The sequence below is a fragment of the Mizuhopecten yessoensis genome, unplaced genomic scaffold (assembly GCF_002113885.1).
Source record: "Mizuhopecten yessoensis strain PY_sf001 unplaced genomic scaffold, ASM211388v2 scaffold9173, whole genome shotgun sequence".
NCBI classification, from domain to species: Eukaryota; Metazoa; Mollusca; class Bivalvia; order Pectinida; family Pectinidae; genus Mizuhopecten; species Mizuhopecten yessoensis.
In genome coordinates this window covers 128,183-150,590 of record NW_018407915.1, presented here as the reverse complement: position 1 = coordinate 150,590, position 22,408 = coordinate 128,183, and the positions used below count along the sequence as shown (strand labels likewise).

At 39.9% G+C, this 22,408-nt stretch overlaps 1 protein-coding gene across 1 annotated transcript in view; it reads right to left on the bottom strand.

The window, feature by feature from the left end:
* Window positions 1-15,040, bottom strand: part of LOC110457522 (U3 small nucleolar RNA-associated protein 6 homolog) — a 24,895-nt gene extending 9,855 nt beyond the window's left edge. The window contains exons 1-4 of the mRNA XM_021508846.1: window positions 14,998-15,040; window positions 6,660-6,737; window positions 5,837-5,943; window positions 4,879-4,945 (exon numbers count right to left, since the gene is read on the bottom strand). Coding sequence (XP_021364521.1) covers window positions 4,879-4,945; window positions 5,837-5,943; window positions 6,660-6,737; window positions 14,998-15,000 — 255 coding nt within the window. The 5' untranslated portion in view covers window positions 15,001-15,040. The remainder of the gene's footprint in view (window positions 1-4,878; window positions 4,946-5,836; window positions 5,944-6,659; window positions 6,738-14,997) is intronic.
* Between the last annotated feature and the right edge of the window lie 7,368 nt (window positions 15,041-22,408).

Sequence of the window (22,408 nt, the reverse complement as noted above, 5' to 3'; positions counted from 1 at the left end):
CCTTGAATTGTACCAAAAGAGGCCTTTTAGACCTGTAACATCCACCTTGAATTGTACCAAAAGAGGCCTATCAGACCTGTAACATCCACCTTGAATTGTACCTAAAGAGGCCTATCAGACCTGTAATATTCACCCTGAATTGGACCTAAAGAGGCCTATCAGACCTGTAACATTTGCCTTGAATTGTACCAAAAGAGGCCTTTTAGACCTGTAACATTCACCTTGAATTGTACCAAAAGAGGCCTTTTAGACCTGTAACATCCACCTTGAATTGTACCAAAAGAGGCCTATCAGACCTGTAACATCCACCTTGAATTGTACCTAAAGAGGCCTATCAGACCTGTAATATTCACCCTGAATTGGACCTAAAGAGGCCTATCAGACCTGTAACATTTGCCTTGAATTGTACCAAAAGAGGCCTTTTAGACCTGTAACATTCACCTTGAATTGTACCAAAAGAGGCCTTTTAGACCTGTAACATCCACCTTGAATTGTACCAAAAGAGGCCTATCAGACCTGTAACATCCACCTTGAATTGTACCTAAAGAGGCCTATCAGACCTGTAATATTCACCCTGAATTGGACCTAAAGAGGCCTATCAGACCTGTAACATTTGCCTTGAATTGTACCAAAAGAGGCCTTTTAGACCTGTAACATTCACCTTGAATTGTACCAAAAGAGGCCTTTTAGACCTGTAACATCCACCTTGAATTGTACCAAAAGAGGCCTATCAGACCTGTAACATCCACCTTGAATTGTACCTAAAGAGGCCTATCAGACCTGTAATATTCACCCTGAATTGGACCTAAAGAGGCCTATCAGACCTGTAACATTTGCCTTGAATTGTACCAAAAGAGGCCTTTTAGACCTGTAACATTCACCTTGAATTGTACCAAAAGAGGCCTTTTAGACCTGTAACATTCACCTTGAATTGTACCAAAAGAGGCCTATCAGACCTGTAACATCCACCTTGAATTGTACCAAAAGAGGCCTATCAGACCTGTAACTTTCACCCTGAATTGTACAACAATAAGTAAGAGTAAACTGGTGGTGAGATTGCAGTGCAAGTAGAATGGTATTTTATGCTTGGTCAACATTTGTCCCTTTCCAATCTGGTCCAAAAAATTGCATATTGGTGGGAAAGTCACAAGAATAAACAAATGTTAGTCACAACAGAGGCAAAATATGCTCAGATTATTGTACAGACTCTGCCTACTAGCTTGTACACTGAAATATACGGGGGTCATCACCCTGGCCCTGGCCCATTACTACAGCCAGGTAAACACAAAATCACTTCACATGTCTGTACCTGATACACTATAATAACCCCTGCCAGTTTAAATAAAGTATACTTATTACCATCAGTTTCCGCAAAAACAAACACTATGATTTAATAATAACCAAACAGCTATCTATAAGGCACCGAGGGAATTTTAAATTCTGTCTACTTGATAAAACTGATATTTTCACTTCATTCCAAGCCACAGATTTTCTGCTCTGATACAGATGAGGTGACAGTAGAATAGTGGTTGTTTTCGTACATCTTTGCTACACACACTATCAGCTACTTATGCTAGCAAATTTTATCAAATAGTCATAGAAAAACGGTAGAACTGTGTTAAGTAGCGAATTCAAAATGGTGCACAGACTTGTTGTAAAGCGTGATGTCATTAGTCTATGACACCAAAATGGTGCACAGCCTTGTTGTAAAGTGTGATGTCATTAGTCTATGACACCAAATGGGCTCAGCCTTGTTGTAAAGCGTGATGTCATTATGAGGTTAGGGATGGGGATACTGTCACAGGACAAGTGACAGAATGACCTATCACTGTACACTAGAGGTTAGGGATGGGGATACTGTCACAGGACAAGTGACAGACATATCTATCACTGTACACTAGAGGTTAGGGATGGGGACACTGTCACAGGACAAGTGACAGACAGACCTATCACTGTACACTAGAGGTTAGGGATGGGGATACTGTCACAGGACAAGTGACAGACAGACCTATCACTGTACACTAGAGGTTAGGGATGGGGATACTGTCACAGGACAAGTGACAGACAGACCTATCACTGTACACTAGAGGTTAGGGATGGGGATACTGTCACAGGACAAGTGACAGACAGACCTATCACTGTACACTAGAGGTTAGGGATGGGGATACTGTCACAGGACAAGTGACAGACAGACCTATCACTGTACACTAGAGGTTAGGGATGGGGATACTGTCACAGGACAAGTGACAGACAGACCTATCACTGTACACTAGAGGTTAGGGATGGGGATACTGTCACAGGACAAGTGACAGACAGACCTATCACTGTACACTAGAGGTTAGGGATGGGGATACTGTCACAGGACAAGTGACAGACAGACCTATCACTGTACACTAGAGGTTAGGGATGGGGATACTGTCACAGGACAAGTGACAGACAGACCTATCACTGTACACTAGAGGTTAGGGATGGGGATACTGTCACAGGACAAGTGACAGACAGACCTATCACTGTACACTAGAGGTTAGGGATGGGGATACTGTCACAGGACAAGTGACAGACAGACCTATCACTGTACACTAGAGGTTAGGGATGGGGATACTGTCACAGGACAAGTGACAGACAGACCTATCACTGTACACTAGAGGTTAGGGATGGGGATACTGTCACAGGACAAGTGACAGACAGACCTATCACTGTACACTAGAGGTTAGGGATGGGGATACTGTCACAGGACAAGTGACAGACAGACCTATCACTGTACACTAGAGGTTAGGGATGGGGATACTGTCACAGGACAAGTGACAGACAGACCTATCACTGTACACTAGAGGTTAGGGATGGGGATACTGTCACAGGACAAGTGACAGACAGACCTATCACTGTACACTAGAGGTTAGGGATGGGGATACTGTCACAGGACAAGTGACAGACAGACCTATCACTGTACACTAGAGGTTAGGGATGGGGATACTGTCACAGGACAAGTGACAGACAGACCTATCACTGTACACTAGAGGTTAGGGATGGGGATACTGTCACAGGACAAGTGACAGACAGACCTATCACTGTACACTAGAGGTTAGGGATGGGGATACTGTCACAGGACAAGTGACAGACAGACCTATCACTGTACACTAGAGGTTAGGGATGGGGATACTGTCACAGGACAAGTGACAGACAGACCTATCACTGTACACTAGAGGTTAGGGATGGGGATACTGTCACAGGACAAGTGACAGACAGACCTATCACTGTACACTAGAGGTTAGGGATGGGGATACTGTCACAGGACAAGTGACAGACAGACCTATCACTGTACACTAGAGGTTAGGGATGGGGATACTGTCACAGGACAAGTGACAGACGGACCTATCACTGTACACTAGAGGTTAGGGATGGGGATACTGTCACAGGACAAGTGACAGACAGACCTATCACTGTACACTAGAGGTTAGGGATGGGGATACTGTCACAACAAGTGACAGACATATCTATCACTGTACACTAGAGGTAAGGGATTGGGATACTGTCACAGGACAAGTGACAGACAGACCTATCACTGTACACTAGAGGTTAGGGATGGGGATATTGTCACAGGACAAGTAACAGACAGACCTATCACTGTACACTAGAGGTTAGGGATGGGGATACTGTCACAGGACAAGTAACAGACATATCTATCACTGTACACTAGAGGTTAGGGATGGGGACACTGTCACAGGACAAGTGACAGACAGACCTATCACTGTACACTAGAGGTTAGGGATGGCGATACTGTCACAACAAGTGACAGACATATCTATCACTGTAGAGGTTAGGGATGGGGATACTGTCACAGGACAAGTGACAGAAGGACCTATCACTGTACACTAGGGGTCAGGGATGGGGATACTGAAACACACACTGTCTAGTATACAAATGATATTCGACAGTTCAGATATGATGACAACAACATAAATTAGATGAACAGGTACATATCTGATGTTAAAGAGTTTGACGTGGGATTATTAAACCAATGTTTATCGCCTTAAACTACACAGATAACCACAGTGTTTTCAGGCCAAGGATCGTAATTCTAACCCTGGTTCAATGGGATGTATCCAGTCCAGATAACCACAGAGTGTTTTCAGGCCAAGGATCGTAATTCTAACCCTGGCTAAACGGAATGTATCCAGTCCAGATAACCATAGAGTGTTTTCAGACCAAAGATCGTGATTCTGACTCTGGCTCAAAGGGATGTTTCCAGTCCAGATAACCACAGAATGTTTTAAGGCAAATGATTGTAATTCTAATCCTGGCTCAATGGGATGAATTAAATTGAAAACCAAAAATATGTGCAAAATGAATTTAAGATTGTTCTACAAAAGTGAGGTAACGCTACAGGAGGATATGGTAGGGATGTTGTTTAGGTAGATATCACTGTTTATGATGGAGTTATTGTTTGTCAGGAAGTAACATTCATACACAGTCAGAAAAATATAATGCTATCTCTTGCAAAAATGTCTGGTTCTGTCAAATGGTTATGATGGCCATAGCACTTTATTTAATACATAAATCAATAGTCTTAACGATGTAAACGCCAGTCAATTTTAATGGCAAAACTCTGGAGAATAGAGAACAGATTTCAGGAAACCCGGAGCACAAAGCAGATAATCTATAGAGAATGTTCATAGAATGATACATTGTAATCTTGTATAAAACCAGCAGCTGTAGACCAATCAAAATCATTCTGTATACATACTAACGTCTTTTTCGAAAATGTCTACTGAGATTTGGAATTTCCTTTTGATTATTGACAAGCACATGAACCTGTCCGAATCACTTTCTCTGTCCATTTATCTTGCTGGGAAGCTTATCACAGCCATTCCTGCCTACCTGGGATGTTTCCATTGTAATATACTCCTTAATGAGCTGGAGGGGAACAAGTCCTGCCTGCATAAACCTGAAACAAAACAATACAACAGACTCATTGTTACAGTTGTAGCCATCAAGTGGTTTACAGACAGATATACTAAAGTAAAGGGTCTAGCAGGCCAGAGGCCTAATTAAACGTGCTACATGAATTAACCATGGAGGCCTTCATGCATATGAGACAAATTATTCCCTCTTTGCCTGACAAGGTTCCATCGTCTTTCCCAATCTTAACCAACCGCAAGAAAAAAATCAATTTACAAACAGCTCCCCTGATCATTGATAGATTTCTAGGTGGAAATATAACATTTTTCAGTTAATTTATTACAAGGTCACAGGGCTACTGGCATCACAATACATCATAACACATAGGTAACATTCGCTTCTGTTCAACCGTGTAAGAAGGGTGCACACCCACGGACTTGGCTGGGAAAGCAATACACTTTTGACACAAACTGCATGTCACCTTCACCAAATGATTGGCGTATAAAAATATCAGCTTAATTTCTTACAGTTGATTTCACCAATCTGACAAGTTAAGCTCTCTGCTGATCTGTACACAGGCAATCACTGTCTCTTCAATGGTGTGAGAAATCAAACTCGGACAAGGACAAACACTGTGTCAGTCAGCTTAGGGACCAGTTAGTGTACCACTAATCTCATACCATCACACACAGCACTTTCTCCACATTTAGGAGGATTATATAAAGGTGTTCAAGGCTAGGAAAGATTTCCTCACATATCAATTCACACAAAAATTACACGCATTTGTGCATTTTCAATATTCTAATTAAATTTTAGAATTATTTCTTTTAAAACTGAAGTCAAGGTGAAACAGAGAATTAAATAGCAGGACTACGGAGATTTAAAACCAGTTTAACTTTACGGAACTGAAATATGGTCTGCCACATGAGTGCCTTACCTTTTGTAGAGCTCTCTGGTAGCACTGATGCCTGCGGACAGGAAAGTCCACTGTAAGTAGAGTACCTTTACGGGACCGGACACCGCAGCATGCCAGCTCACTCCTTCCTGTAAATGTTACAAAAAGTAGTACTCTTTTGTATTTTTACAATAATAAGGCACTGGTTCAGTCAAGGAACTAGAAACAGATAAACTGATGTATGATTCAATCTAATTTTACTGGTGGTCTTCAAAATCATTTAGAAGCAGATGATCCAGAGAAAATATTATACTTAAAATAACCACAGGGCAGTACCGTGTAGCAGGTTATTTAAGCGGGCATACATTTCTGCAATTTTGACTCCAAATTTGAAATAACTCTTTATGTATACTAATCGTCAAAACCATGTGGGTGCTATTTTATGACGACATTACGGTTATGAAGTTTATTATCGTGGCTCATTTTTATGCTTGTCTTATTATTCTGCGGATATTTTTCGTGATCACGCTATTGACCCACGAATTAACGAAACAATAATCCCCGTAGATATATCCTGCTTTACGCTATTATTTTTTTTAAATGTATTGCAGTTTGAACAGAGATTTGTAATCGATCTTCACTCAATAAATATCACACTGAAGTTGATCCTTTAAGTAGTACACTGTACAGACCGACTGTAATGAGTTTCAGACTTTAATATATGATCTCAGTGGTATAAAATCTGTATATCTCATTACACCATCACACCTGTACAGCTCAAAGTAAGTTCTGTGGTATGATATTATATCGTCACAGTTACCGGCCCTGATAAGTCATGACTGATTGTGATTGGTTTACCACTCACCTCAAACAAAGTGTTGGTTGAATCTGATTGGTTGGTGATGCAGTAGTCAAGCACTAACTGCCAGAGGGGTAGACTCTTCTGTAATGGAGGAGAAAGAATGGTGACCAGGAGCAACCACATGTCAGTCAAAATAGACACATTTATAAACCATAGGGAAACTAAAATTAATCTTAATCATCACAAAACAGTTATGATCTGCTGATACTTTTCCCCAGCTGATGGAAAAGGAACAATGTCCCCAATAATAAGACAATATAGATTACTAGATTTCATGGAGGTAGCACTTCAAAGTCAGCATTAGATACACTTATCACAAGAAAGCAAATACACCGATATACCACCTTACAGCACTCACACATACACTATACTCATGGAGGAATGTCCTAGTGAGTTACACCAGAAGTGGGTTGCCCAAGATGTGAGTTACACAAAAGTGGGTTACTCATAATGTGAGTTACACAAAAGTGGGTTACTCAAGATGTGAGTTACACAAAAGTGGGTTATTCAAGATGTGAGATACACAAAAGTGGGTTACTCAAGATGTGGGTTTCGTGCAAAAGTGGTTTACTCAATATGTGAGTTACACAAAAGTGGGTTACTCAAGATGTGAGTTACACAAAAGTGGGTTACTCAAGATGTGAGTTACACAAAAGTGGGTTACTCAAGATGTGAGTTACACAAAAGTGGGTTACTCAAGATGTGAGTTACACAAAAGTGGGTTACTCAAGATGTGAGTTACACAAAAGTGGGTTACTCAAGATGTGAGTTACACAAAAGTGGGTTACTCAAGATGTGAGTTACACAAAAGTGGGTTACTCAAGATGTGAGTTACACCAAAAATGGGTTACTCAAGATGTGAGTAACACCAGAAGTGGGTTACTCAAGATGTGAATTACACAAAAGTGGGTTACAAAAGATTTGAGTTACACCAAAAGTGGGTTACTCAATATGCGAGTTTCACAAAAGTGGGTTACTCAAGTTGTGAGTTACACCAGCAGTGGGTTACTCAAGATGTGAGTTACATCAGAAGTGGGTTACTCAAGATGTGAGTTACACCAGAAGTGGGTTACTCAAGATGTGAGTTACACCAGAAAGGGGTTACTCAAGATGTTAGTTATGCCAAAAATTGGTGACACTGATGTATAGGGGACTGTCTAGAAGTAGGTTATTCTAGAAGTGGGTTACACTAGATGTGGGTTACACTAGATGTGGGTTATTTATGCAAATTGTGTGGACTTGATGACAGCCATGAGAAAATGATTAAATTTCATTATACATGAAAAAACCCCTCTTTATTTAATTTTCAATTCAGGGCTTAAAATGGAACAGATCCCTTGAGAGGGAATGAGAAATGAGAACATTTTAATAATTAGAAATAATTCAAACATCACAAATCTCTAGATAATACTTTTTAAGAATAAAATGAAAATCTGTTGCTAAACTGCTAAAAATCTAATCAAAGTTCATGTGTAATGACAAATAAAGTGATAAATTCTTGTCAAATTGGAGTCATTGTTATTGTATAAGGGCTATGGAGACAATAGTATGAGCAGGCTTCTCTCAGTCTCCATATTCACAGAGACAACAGTATGATAAGGCTTCTCCCAGCCTCCATATTCACAGAGACAACAGTATGATAAGGCTTCTCTCAGCCTCCATATTCACAGAGACAACAGTATGAGAAGGCTTCTGTCAGCCTCCATATTCACAGAGACAACAGTATGAGAAGGCTTCTCTCAGTCTCCATATTCACAGAGACAACAGTATGAGAAGGCTTCTATCAGGCTCCATATTCACAGAGACAACAGTATGAGAAGGCTTCTCTCAGTCTCCATATTCACAGAGACAACAGTATGAGAAGGCTTCTCTCAGTCTCCATATTCACAGAGACAACAGTATGAGAAGGCTTCTCTCAGTCTCCATATTCACAGAGACAACAGTATGAGAAGGCTTCTCTCAGTCTCCATATTCACAGAGACAACAGTATGAGAAGGCTTCTCTCAGTCTCCATATTCACAGAGACAACAGTATGAGAAGGCTTCTCTCAGTCTCCATATTCACAGAGACAACAGTATGAGAAGGCTTCTCTCAGTCTCCATATTCACAGAGACAACAGTATGAGAAGGCTTCTCTCAGTCTCCATATTCACAGAGACAACAGTATGAGAAGGCTTCTCTCAGTCTCCATATTCACAGAGACAACAGTATGAGAAGGCTTCTCTCAGTCTCCATATTCACAGAGACAACAGTATGAGAAGGCTTCTCTCAGTCTCCATATTCACAGAGACAACAGTATGAGAAGGCTTCTCTCAGTCTCCATATTCACAGAGACAACAGTATGAGAAGGCTTCTCTCAGTCTCCATATTCACAGAGACAACAGTATGAGAAGGCTTCTCTCAGTCTCCATATTCACAGAGACAACAGTATGAGAAGGCTTCTCTCAGTCTCCATATTCACAGAGACAACAGTATGAGAAGGCTTCTCTCAGTCTCCATATTCACAGAGACAACAGTATGAGAAGGCTTCTCTCAGTCTCCATATTCACAGAGACAACAGTATGAGAAGGCTTCTCTCAGTCTCCATATTCACAGAGACAACAGTATGAGAAGGCTTCTCTCAGTCTCCATATTCACAGAGACAACAGTATGAGAAGGCTTCTCTCAGTCTCCATATTCACAGAGACAACAGTATGAGAAGGCTTCTCTCAGTCTCCATATTCACAGAGACAACAGTATGAGAAGGCTTCTCTCAGTCTCCATATTCACAGAGACAACAGTATGAGAAGGCTTCTCTCAGCCTCAATATTCACAGAGACAACAGTATGAGAAGGCTTCTCTCAGTCTCCGTATTCATAGAGAGACAACAGTATGAGAAGGCTTCTCTCAGACTCCATATTCACAGAGACAACAGTATGAGAAGGCTTCTGTCAGCCTCCATATTCACAGAGACAACAGTATGAGCAGGCTTCTCTCAGTCACCATATTCACAGAGACAACAGTATGAGAAGGCTTGTCTCAGTCTCCGTATTCATAGAGAGACAACAGTATGAGCAGGCTTCTGTCAGCCTTCGTATTCACAAAGACAACAGTATGAGAAGGCTTCTCTCAGTCTACATATTCACAAAGACAACAGTATGAGAAGGCTTCTCTCAGACTCCATATTCACAGAGACAACAGTAAGAGAAGGATTCTCTCAGACTCCATATTCACAGAGACAACAGCATGAGAAGGCTTCTCTCAGTCTCCATATTCACAGAGACAACAGTATGAGCAGGCTTCTCTCAGTCTCCATATTCACAGAGACAACAGTATGAGCAGGCTTCTCTCAGTCTCCATATTCACAGAGACAACAGTATGAGCAGGCTTCTCTCAGTCTCCATATTCACAGAGACAACAGTATGAGCAGGCTTCTCTCAGTCTCCATATTCACAGAGACAACAGTATGAGCAGGCTTCTCTCAGTCTCCATATTCACAGAGACAACAGTATGAGCAGGCTTCTCTCAGTCTCCATATTCACAGAGACAACAGTATGAGAAGGCTTCTCTCAGTCTCCATATTCACAGAGACAACAGTATGAGAAGGCTTCTCTCAGTCTCCATATTCACAGAGACAACAGTATGAGAAGGCTTCTCACAGTCTCGGTATTCATAGAGAGACAACAGTATGAGCAGGCTTCAATCAGGCTCCATATTCACAATGATAACAGTATGAGAAGGCTTCTCTCAGTCTCTGTATATAACCATCAGGTCCTATTATACAAGTTAGAAACAACAATATTATGAAAGTCTTATCAGGTACATCTAATAGTTTAAATCAATGTCATCAGTCAGGCCAAATGTCATATCAATGTCATCAATCAGGATCAATGTCATATCAAAGTCATCAGTCATGCCCATTGTCATATCAATGTCATCAGTCAGGCCCAATGTCAAATCAATGTCACCAGTCAGGCTCAATGGCACATCAGTATCATCAGTCAGGCCCAATGTCAAATCAATGTCATCAGTCAGGCCCATTTTCAAATCAGTATCATCAGTCAGGCCCAATGTCAAATCAATGTCATCAGTCAGGCCCATTGTCAAATCAGTATCATCAGTCAGGCTCAATGTCACTTCGATGTCATCAGTCAGGCTCAATCTCATATCCATATAATCAGTCAGGCCCAATGTCACATCAATGTCATTAGTCAGGCCCAATGTCAAATCAATATCATCAGTCAGGCTCAATGTCATATCCATGAAATCAGTCAGGCCCAATGTCACATCAATGTCATTAGTCAGGCCCAATGTCAAATCAATATCATCAGTCAGGCTCAATGTTGCATCAATGTCATCAGTCAGGCCCAATGTCATATCAATGTCATCAGTCAAGCCCAATGTCAAATCAATGTCATCAGTCATGCCAAATGTCATATCCATGTAATTAGTCAGGCCCAATGTCACATCAATGTCATCAGTCAGGCACAATGTCATATCAAATTTTCATCAGTCAGACTCAATGTCACATCCTTGCAATCAGTCAGGCCCAATGTCATATCCATGTCATCAGTCAGGCTCAATGTCAGAACGATGTCATCAGTCAGGCTCAATGTCATATCAATGTCATCAGTCAGGCTCAATGTCATATACATGTCATCAGTCAGGCTCAATGTCACAATGATGTCATCAGTTAGGCTCAATGTCATATCAATGTCATCAGTCAGGCTCAATTTTCATATCAATGTCATCAGTTAGGCCCAATGTCATATCAATGTCATCAGTTAGGCTCAATGTCATATCAATGTCATCAGTCAGGCTCAATTTTCATATCAATGTCATCAGTTAGGCCCAATGTCATCAGTCAGGCTCAATGTCATAGAACAGAAACTATGCAAACGTACAGATGTTTTAGTTGTTTTCTGACGTAGTCTAGGGAAGACTTATATGTTTTTTATATTATTAGACAGGTTTAGTGAAGAAGCAGGCAATTTGATAAAGGTCTTCTATAACATTAACTGAATTTGTTCCCTTCAATTCTTAGTTTTGTGTAAAGACAAAGCAAACAAAAGTGCTACAAATTTCTCTCTAGAAACATAAGCTAATTTTCTACAACAGTTTTACAATGATCAGTTAATCCCATTAAATGGTGAAACATCAGTTAACAATGGTGGAAATCACACACAGGGGGGGATTAAACAGCAGTGTTTATAGTCAAACACTGCTTCACAAGCAATCACCTGCTCTGTCTGGAATTGTTGTTATCAAGACGACAAGATAATTACAAGAGAGTAAATACTTGATTTTTAATAACGTTTTCTAAGGAATTATGACTGGAGCATCACACCATTATTGATAAACAGAGATGAAATTAAACTGATGAAAGCTTGCTTGGTCAGGGAGACATGAAAGCTTGCTTGGTTAGTGTGATATGAAAGCTTACTTGGCCAGGATGGCATGAAAGCTTATTTGGTCAGGATGACATGAAAGCTTGCTTGGTCAGGGTGACATGAAAGCTTACTTGGTCAGGGTGACATGAAAGCTTGCTCGGTAGGGTGACATGAAAGCTTGCTTGGCAGGGTGACATGAAAGCTTGCTTGGTAGGGTGACATGAAAGCTTGGTTGGTGGGGTGACATGAAAGCTTGCTTGGTCAGGGTGACATGAAAGCTTGCTGGGTAGGGTGACATGAAAGCTTGCTTGGCAGGGTGACATGAAAGCTTGCTTGGAAGGGTGACATGAAAGCTTGCTTGGTCATGGTGACATGAAAGCTTGCTTGGTCATGGTGACATGAAAGCTTGCTTGGTCAGGGTAACATGAAAGCTTGCTTGGTAGGGTGACATGAAAGCTTGGTTGGTGGGGTGACATGAAAGCTTGCTTGGTCATGGTGACATGAAAGCTTGCTTGGTCATGGTGACATGAAAGCTTGCTTGGTCATGGTGACATGAAAGCTTGCTTGGTCATGGTGACATGAAAGCTTGCTTGGTCAGGGTGACATGAAAGCTTGCTTGGTCAGGGTGACATGAAAGCTTGCAAGTTATGGTTACATGTAAAGGACTATCATAATGAAAACAGATAGACACCACATCAGTGATCTGAGTATTGCCTCAATGTAACATCCTAATTAAAGCAATCAGGTAAGAAGAGGAATGCTGACAAACAAACTTTTAGGACTGATTGCTGTGAAGACTGACACACATGATCATAAGCAAATAATTCAACTAAAGGAAACAGATTGTTCACTTCAACTAGAAAAAAGGAACAGCGCAACTGTTTTAACAGAAGACATATGAAGACAAAGTGGGTCCCAATTACATACACAGCAGTATTTCATCAATAAATATTCAAGATAACCTTGGTATAGTGATCCTCTTACAGAAACATCTGAGGTGGTTCTAATCATCAGTCATAAGTATACTCTCTAAAAGTCTCATCAGGCTTACATAGATTTGACCTAGAAACAAAATGAACATGTCAGTTGGTATGCATCTTATGGTAGTTTGGAGAACATCCCCGAACAAATCATTATCCATGGTGCCTACTTGTTGTGCTTCAGATTAAAGGTACGAAAGTATAATAAAACCTATTCACAACTCCAATATAACTGTGGGATGTTCACTTTATAACATATCACATTCCTTTAACTATACATACAGATACATTCTATAACATAACACACTAGCTATACATATATAATCTGTAGATATCAAACTGTAACAATACAGATTTACATATTCTATATTATATTGTAACATGTCAAGACTGTAGCCAGTATCTAGACAGATATTGCTGACTACAATTTAAATCAGTCTTTTATTATTTCTGACATAAAATGACGTAAGATGGCCCATACCTCTCTTCTACAACTCTGTTCCTGTTCCATTCTTAACATCAATATGTAAAGTCGTCTAAGATCTCAAAAGCTAACATCTGTTGTTACACTTTAATTAAATTTCTCTACATTTCACTAGCTCACCTTCCAATCTCTCATTCAAATTAAAATTTGTTTGGAAGTTGATTGAGGAATTGAATATGGAAATCCAACATAAGCCAGTATCACTTTTATTCGAGACAATTTATTCTTGAATAATATTACATTGTATATTGGCAGATCCCCGAACTACATGTTGGTGTGTCGTTTAGCTTGGCCCTGTGTGTGACATTACTGAACATGCTTGTGTGTCCCCTAGCTTGGTCCTGTGCATTACTGTACATATTTTTGTGTCCCTTAACTTGGCCCTGTGTTTGACATTACTGAACATGCTTGTGTGTCCCCTAGCTTGGTCCTGTGCATTACTGTACATGTTTGTGTGTCCCCTAGCTTGGCCCTATGTGTGACATTACTGTACATGTTGGTGTGTCCCCTAGCTTGGCCCTGTGCATTACTGTACATGTTTGTGTGTCCCTTAACTTGGCCCTGTGTTTGACGTTACTGTACATGTTGGTGTGTCCCTTAGCTTGTCCCTGTGTGTGACATTACTGAATATGTTGGTGTGTCCCTTAGGTTGGCCCTGTGTGTGACATTACTGAATATGTTGGTGTGTCCCTTAGCCTGGCCCTGTGTGTGACATTACTGAATATGTTGGTGTGTCCCTTAGCTTGGCCCTGTGTGTGACATTACTGTACATGCTGGTGTGTCCCCTAGCTTGGCCCTGTGCATTACTGTACATGTTGGTGTGTCCCTTAGCTTGGCCCTGTGTGTGACATTACTGTACATGATGGTGTGTCCCCTAGCTTGGCCCCATGTCTGATCTACTACCTCACGCCTGTATGTGACATTACTGTTTTCTGTTTACTTAATGTAGCTTGCACACATTCCACATGGAGATAACTTCTGATTTCTTTGTTCTCCCCATCAACAAATGCAGTACATTCTGATAATATATTTAGACAGAAGAAAGGAAATGAAGAATTAGAGGCAGTTTCCCAGTATTAGTTATTAGTACACTTTTCTTGTCTGGTAAAAATGTTCTGGAAATATATGAGATTTGGGTAGATCCCAAATCAATGGTAGATTGATTTAATTGAAGTGAGAAATTCTAAGTCCTGATGCTCTCCACAATAACATAATATACAAGCTACTGTCACTCTGGCACAAACAGAAATTGTTTCTTAGGGAAATACCTTAAACTTTTAATTTACATGTATATGTGAGAAATACATTCAAATTGACCACATAAACTACATCCCTATATTAAACAAAGGCAACTTAAGCTTATTACAAATGCTACGATTTTATGCAGCTCAAAATTGCTGGTTTGAATTTCACATTTCCAGAGTTGAGAGAAATAATAAATCCAGAGAGGTAAAATAATCCCATATAAGTTATGCAAACCTACAAAATGACATATCAAATATCACAAACCATTTTGATAACACCTAAATTGACAGTCTGCCAGGTAAGTTGACTGACCTTGTCCAGTCTGAACACCTGGAAAGGATGATACATATAGTCAAGGAATGTTGTTGACCTGGCCTTCAACACACACCTGTGGTCAACATGCACAGTCAATCAAGGCATAATAGTACAGGTAGGGAGGGCCATCCTCATTGTTACAGGTAGGGACGGCCATCCTCATTGTTACAGGTAGGGAGGGCCATCCTCATTATTACAGGTAGGGACGGCCATCCTCATTGTTACAGGTAGGGAGGGCCATCCTCATTGTTACAGGTAGGGACGGCCATCCTCATTGTTACAGGTAGGGACGGCCATCCTCATTGTTACAGGTAGGGACGACCATCCTCATTGTTACAGGTAGGGATGACCATCCTCATTGTTACAGGTAGGGCCATCCTCATTGTTACAGGTAGGGAGGGCCATCTTCATTATTACAGGTAGGGACGGCCATCCTCATTATTACAGGTAGGGAGGGCCATCCTCAATGTTACAGGTAGGGACGGACATCCTCATTGTTTACGTCATGTGACCAGGAGTGGGCAGTCATTAATTAAGTTATATGATTGAGTCACCTCGTAGACTGACGATGTCTAAATGATGTGGTCAGCTCTGACACTGACCAATGGAGATCCGGTTACCTGTGGCCACCATAATAGTTATTCACACCTGGTGATAACTCTCCCCACAGCTAACAGTTGTCAATGCGTACATAGACAATTACTTATTGTACATGCTAAATTAATGATAGTGATGAAAAATAAAATATCAAAATTCTCTAAACTATAATATATGGCCATATATAGTGGATACAGAACAGTTACTACAAAAAGTCAAAAAGTGATCCTGCTACTGTCAAATACAATATAATGAAAATCCTAATATCAGTAATAAAGATTGTCAAACTTTCCTATACTTCTGTTGTTAGTGACCCTGGCCTCGTGTTCTCTGGAGACCCTACTATCAGTGACTTTGACATATCACCAGATAGACTAGAAACCCGATCAACAATGACTTTTAATGATGTTTTTACAATTAAAATCATATCCTTGGTGACCTTGACCTCTTGTTCTTTATATGGGTGTCCAATCAACAGAGACAATGACTTCTCCTTTATACTGGAAACCTCTCATTAGATACTTTGATCTTTTTGTCCTTCTTGGTGATAATCTATCATCAGTAGCCTTGACCTCTTGTTCTAACTGGAATTCCTATCATCAGTAACTTTGACCTCTTGTTCTAACTGGAATTCCTATCATCAGTAACCTTGACCTCTCATTCTAACTGGAATTCCTATCATCAGTAACCTTGACCTCTTGTTCTAACTGGAATCCCTATCATCAGTAACATTGGCCTCTTGTTCAAACTGGAATTCCTATCATCATTAACCTTGACCTCTTGTTCTAACTGGAATTCCTATCATCAGTATCATTGGCCTCTTGTTCAAACTGGAATTCCTATCATCAGTAACATTGGCCTCTTGTTCTAACTGGAAGTCCTATCATCAGTGACCTTAACCTCTTGTTCAAACTGGAATTCCTATCATCAGTAACCTTGACCTCTCATTCTAACTGGAATTCCTATCATCAGTAACCTTGGCCTCTTGTTCTAACTGGATTTCCTATCATCAGTAACCTTGGCCTCTTGTTCTAACTGGAATTCCTATCATCAGTTACCTTGACCTCTTGTTCTAACTGGAATTCCTATCAGCAGTGACCTTAACCTCTTGTTCTAACTGGAATCCCTATCATCAGTGACCTTTACCTCTTGATCTTTGGAGATATATTTTCTTAATGAACCGCACAGTCAGGCGGTGATACAAACAGTCAAGAGGAAAGACAGAAGAATGGAGTGTGTACAGTGATAACAACATTTTTAATATAACATTTTATTTATTTCCTAAATCACTGCACCAGGAGCAAAAGGCCACTCATCATAAATGAAAGGAAGAATGTTAAACATTGAGCAATAATCTATAGCTGTGTTTGACTAAGGAAATATTGTGAATACCAGAGCAATCAAACAAGTGGAAGTCAAATTATAGATGAATTTGTTGTGAGGTTTGTGACAATCCCTCTACAACTAACATATTGTTGATACCTTGTGTTCACCATAACAGGAGAATGCCTGGCGTGTTTATCATACTAGCTGTGAAACCTACATTGACCTGTGTGTGAGGACAAATAGCATAGGGATCCAGGTATGCCTTTTGTAATATATTTGGCCTGATATCAGTAGACTTGTTGTTTAGAAGTGGGGCTAGTTGATGGTCTACAATCAAAACTCAATTTTAAATAAATTCAAAAATCAAAGTAGTATAATGTGTCACTATAAAATCACATGAATTGGAAATGTTTTATATATTTAATATGAAAACTGGAAATGTAGGATTTGGGAGTATTGATATTATATATAAAATGTATTGTAAAGTATTTCCAACTAATAATATCTAGTTTTCAATATTGGTTAGAAACAACATTCTAGATACCGATTACTAACTACTCTATTGGAATCTCTGACAATCACACTGTCATGTATGATAGGTGTACAACTTCACACTGTCATGTATGATAGGAGGTGTACAACTTCACACTATCATGTATGATAGGATGTGTACAACTTCACACTGTCATGTATGATTGGTGTACAACTTCACACTGTCATGTATGATAGGATGTGTACAACTTCACACTGTCATGTATGATAGGATGTGTACAACTTCACACTGTCATGTATGATAGGATGTGTACAACTTCACACTGTCATGTATGATAGGATGTGTACAACTTCACACTGTCATGTATGATAGGATGTGTACAACTTCACACTGTCATGTATGATAGGATGTGTACAACTTCACACTGTCATGTATGATAGGATGTGTACAACTTCACACTGTCATGTATGATAGGATGTGTACAACTTCACACTGTCATGTATGATAGGATGTGTACAACTTCACACTGTCATGTATGATAGGATGTGTACAACTTCACACTGTCATGTATGATAGGATGTGTACAACTTCACACTGTCATGTATGATAGGATGTGTACAACTTCACACTGTCATGTATGATAGGATGTGTACAACTTCACACTGTCATGTATGATAGGATGTGTACAACTTCACACTGTCATGTATGATAGGATGTGTACAACTTCACACTGTCATGTATGATAGGATGTGTACAACTTCACACTGTCATGTATGATAGGATGTGTACAACTTCACACTGTCATGTATGATAGGATGTGTACAACTTCACACTGTCATGTATGATAGGATGTGTACAACTTCACACTGTCATGTATGATAGGATGTGTACAACTTCACACTGTCATGTATGATAGGATGTGTACAACTTCACACTGTCATGTATGATAGGATGTGTACAACTTCACACTGTCATGTATGATAGGATGTGTACAACTTCACACTGTCATGTATGATAGGATGTGTACAACTTCACACTGTCATGTATGATAGGATGTGTACAACTTCACACTGTCATGTATGATAGGATGTGTACAACTTCACACTGTCATGTATGATAGGATGTGTACAACTTCACACTGTCATGTATGATAGGATGTGTACAACTTCACACTGTCATGTATGATAGGATGTGTACAACTTCACACTGTCATGTATGATAGGATGTGTACAACTTCACACTGTCATGTATGATAGGATGTGTACAACTTCACACTGTCATGTATGATAGGATGTGTACAACTTCACACTGTCATGTATGATAGGATGTGTACAACTTCACACTGTCATGTATGATAGGATGTGTACAACTTCACACTGTCATGTATGATAGGATGTGTACAACTTCACACTGTCATGTATGATAGGATGTGTACAACTTCACACTGTCATGTATGATAGGATGTGTACAACTTCACACTGTCATGTATGATAGGATGTGTACAACTTCACACTGTCATGTATGATAGGATGTGTACAACTTCACACTGTCATGTATGATAGGATGTGTACAACTTCACACTGTCATGTATGATAGGATGTGTACAACTTCACACTGTCATGTATGATAGGATGTGTACAACTTCACACTGTCATGTATGATAGGATGTGTACAACTTCACACTATCATGTATGATAGGTGTACAACTTCACACTATCATGTATGATAGGTGTACAACTTCACTCTATCATGTATGATAGGATGTGTACAACTTCACACCGTCATGTATGATAGGTGGTGTACAACTTCACACTGTCATGTATGATAGGTGGTGTACAACTTCACACTGAAGTGTGTAGTGGAGCCCAGGGTGTGGGGTTTACATATGTACTCTGTCTACAGCCCCTAGTGTGTAGTGGAGCCCAGGGTGTGGGGTTTATATATGTACTCTGTCTACAGCCCCTAGTGTGTAGTGGAGCCCAGGGTGTGGGGTTTATATATGTACTCTGTCTACAGCCCCTAGTGTGTAGTGGAGCCCAGGGAGTGACTGGAGGACAAGAAGGGTGGAAGGCACAGATAGCTCCGAATAACAGCATGCTGTGCTGCATGTTTGCCTTTTACTGCCCTGAGACAAAAAGATAATCTATAAAGACAGCTATTAAACAGATTGCTCCGATAAAATGATATTATTTTGTTATCATGTTAGCAATACCTTGGCAATGTAACAACTAATTTGGCCTTCTTTAATATGGATCAATCCTGAAATACTAGTTTTATGACAGAATTGTGTAATGTAGGGAGTACCTGTTCCGGATGTGGTACATTGGTGCCCCCTTGTAGCTTGGGCACACAGCATCGGCTCCCCACATACCAGCTTGGCCTCCCTCCTCTAATACAAATTATTTCCAGATACAAGTCACAAATTTGTCAAGTGCCCATTTTTTATTTGTTTCCGGTTCTAAATTCTATGCCATTTTGTTCCCCATCAAGTTTTATATTTTATGTCTTGAGAACACAATACTTCCGCCAACAGTAATCAATGTTTGCCAAATCTGAAGCATTTATACTGCATTTTAATAGCAAGACTGAAAAAAGTAAGATATCAATACGGATGCCTCAAACAACCTAAGCTATTTTATTGCTGTTCGTGTTACTCACTTTACTGCTAACAACTTCACATTATTGTTTAATTATTGTAACTGTAGTGTTGGTGACCTCTATATCTCATATCATTAGGGTCAACTGTGTGATATACAGGAACATAGCCATTCATTGGTTTATACATGATAACTTTTTAATGGCAGACATGTTTTTGGGTAATTGACAGAGGATGCTTGCCCCCCTGCTTGACCCTCAGACATAAACTGTTCACACTTTGATGCAAGACAATTTTACCAGAATCTTAATTTTTTTCCTGTTTGAACAAAGTTTCCCTTGTTTATCTGATAAGGTTAAAACTGTTTGTCATGTTTTCCACTAAATTACAACATGTTTGACCTTATGAGATAAACGATCACATATCATAAACCATAAAATGACTGACTTTATTGGAGTACCTTTTTTAGAAGTGGAGCAAAACTTATTTTACCTCCACAATTTCTCCAGCAAAGAGGGAAACAAGATGTCAAGAGAGAGATCACCCTTTAGGCTGTAAATTGATTCAGAAAACAGTGGGAATTATATTGGTGTTTTACTGTACAACGACAACACACAATAGCTTTGAAATCATAAGTTTAAAAGAGATAAAATCCTGACCTCAATGCTTTTTTTTATATGTACAATCCAAACATGCAGGAAATGACAAGTCAAAGACAATGAAGAGAACAGAGGAATGGAGAGGAATGGAGAGTAAGAACGTCAAACAGACGAATGTAAAGTAAGAGGTTTAACTGATTGACAATACAACAGATTTATTTGTAACACAAACAGAATCTGTTCTGTTTTAACTGCTGTCCTAACCTACTGTTTGCCATCCAATAATTTCTATGAGGAGGGTCCCTCCAAGCTCGGCAAATTTTATGTCCTCCAGATAGTATCTACACAGCATTACAATCCTGCTCTCCTGATAGAACCAGGCCTGACAAGGCTGTCAAACTGGACAGTTTGCCTTTCTCTTGATTCACTTGCTATCTATCTAATAAGGCAGCTCCATTGTTTTTAATCTTTGTGTTTAAATAAGATGATAGTAGTCAGCCATAAAAGGTGCTAACCATTCAGTCCCTGTACACACCAGGTGGTCCCTGTATCACCAACTGGTAACCATTACAGTTACCTCCCTGTATCACCCACTGGTAACCATTACAGTTACCTTCCTGTACACACCAGGGGGTCCCTGTATCACCAACTGGTAACCATTACAGTTACCTTCCTGTACACACCAGGTGGTCCCTGTATCAACAACTGGTAACCAATACAGGCAAATGGCACAATGGCAAATTTCTTTCCTTGAGAAATTGTCTCTTTTGAAAATTTAATCAGTTTATTGATACATGTTAGTTATAATAGGACTGGATATATGCTATTTATTTCTATAACTGTAGCTCTTTGAAGTGTTTATCTGATGTGTTTTATTTCTATAACTGTAGCTCTTTGAAGTGTTTATCTGATGTGTTCCCTGCATGCTTGTTTACTGTGTTAACAATGCACACGCTAATCGTCAATCTATCAACATAAAGCTATTTGGTGATTTACCACCTTGAAACTGCATCAAATATTGATCCTCCTTGTGAGCCCCCTGTCTTTGGAGCATCATCAAATGCTGTTTATGTCTCCTGATGCTCCAGCAGTTAGGGAAACAGGTACAAACTCATTACAGACTCATTCAAGTCGTTTATCAAGTAGCATATTTAAAACATACATAAGACGTATGATGGCTATTATTTTTTATATGTTCTGTTTCAGCCAGTTTATGGTAACAAGCATTCTCAGAATACAAGAGATAATCCACATCAAGCTAGCATGTATCCAACAACAACTACATGCTTACTCATTATTATTTGTAGACTCAAAATCCAGGTAAATATTCTGCCAGTGAGAATCCATCTACAAAACCTTAAAACTATAGCAAGACATTACACATATAAACCAAGGTCACTATCAAATTTTCAATATCAATACAAAGTGTATCATTTTCATGATCACTTATGTAATGCCACAAAAAATGCTCTATCCCTGAAGGTAGTTAATATTTTCCTCCCTAAAGGGCAGGTAATCAATACCCCCGAGTGTAAGTAGTCAATACCCCCCAAGTGTAGGTAGTCATTCCCCCCACCCCAAGTGAAGGTAGTCAATCCCCCCCTCCCTCAAGTGTAGGTAGTCAATCCCCCCACCCCAAGTGTAGGTAGTCCATCCCCCCCTCCTCCCTCAAGTGTAGGTAGTCAATATTCCCTCACCCAAGTGTAACGTTAGTGCAGGCAAATTCGCCATGCACCCAAATTCGCCACC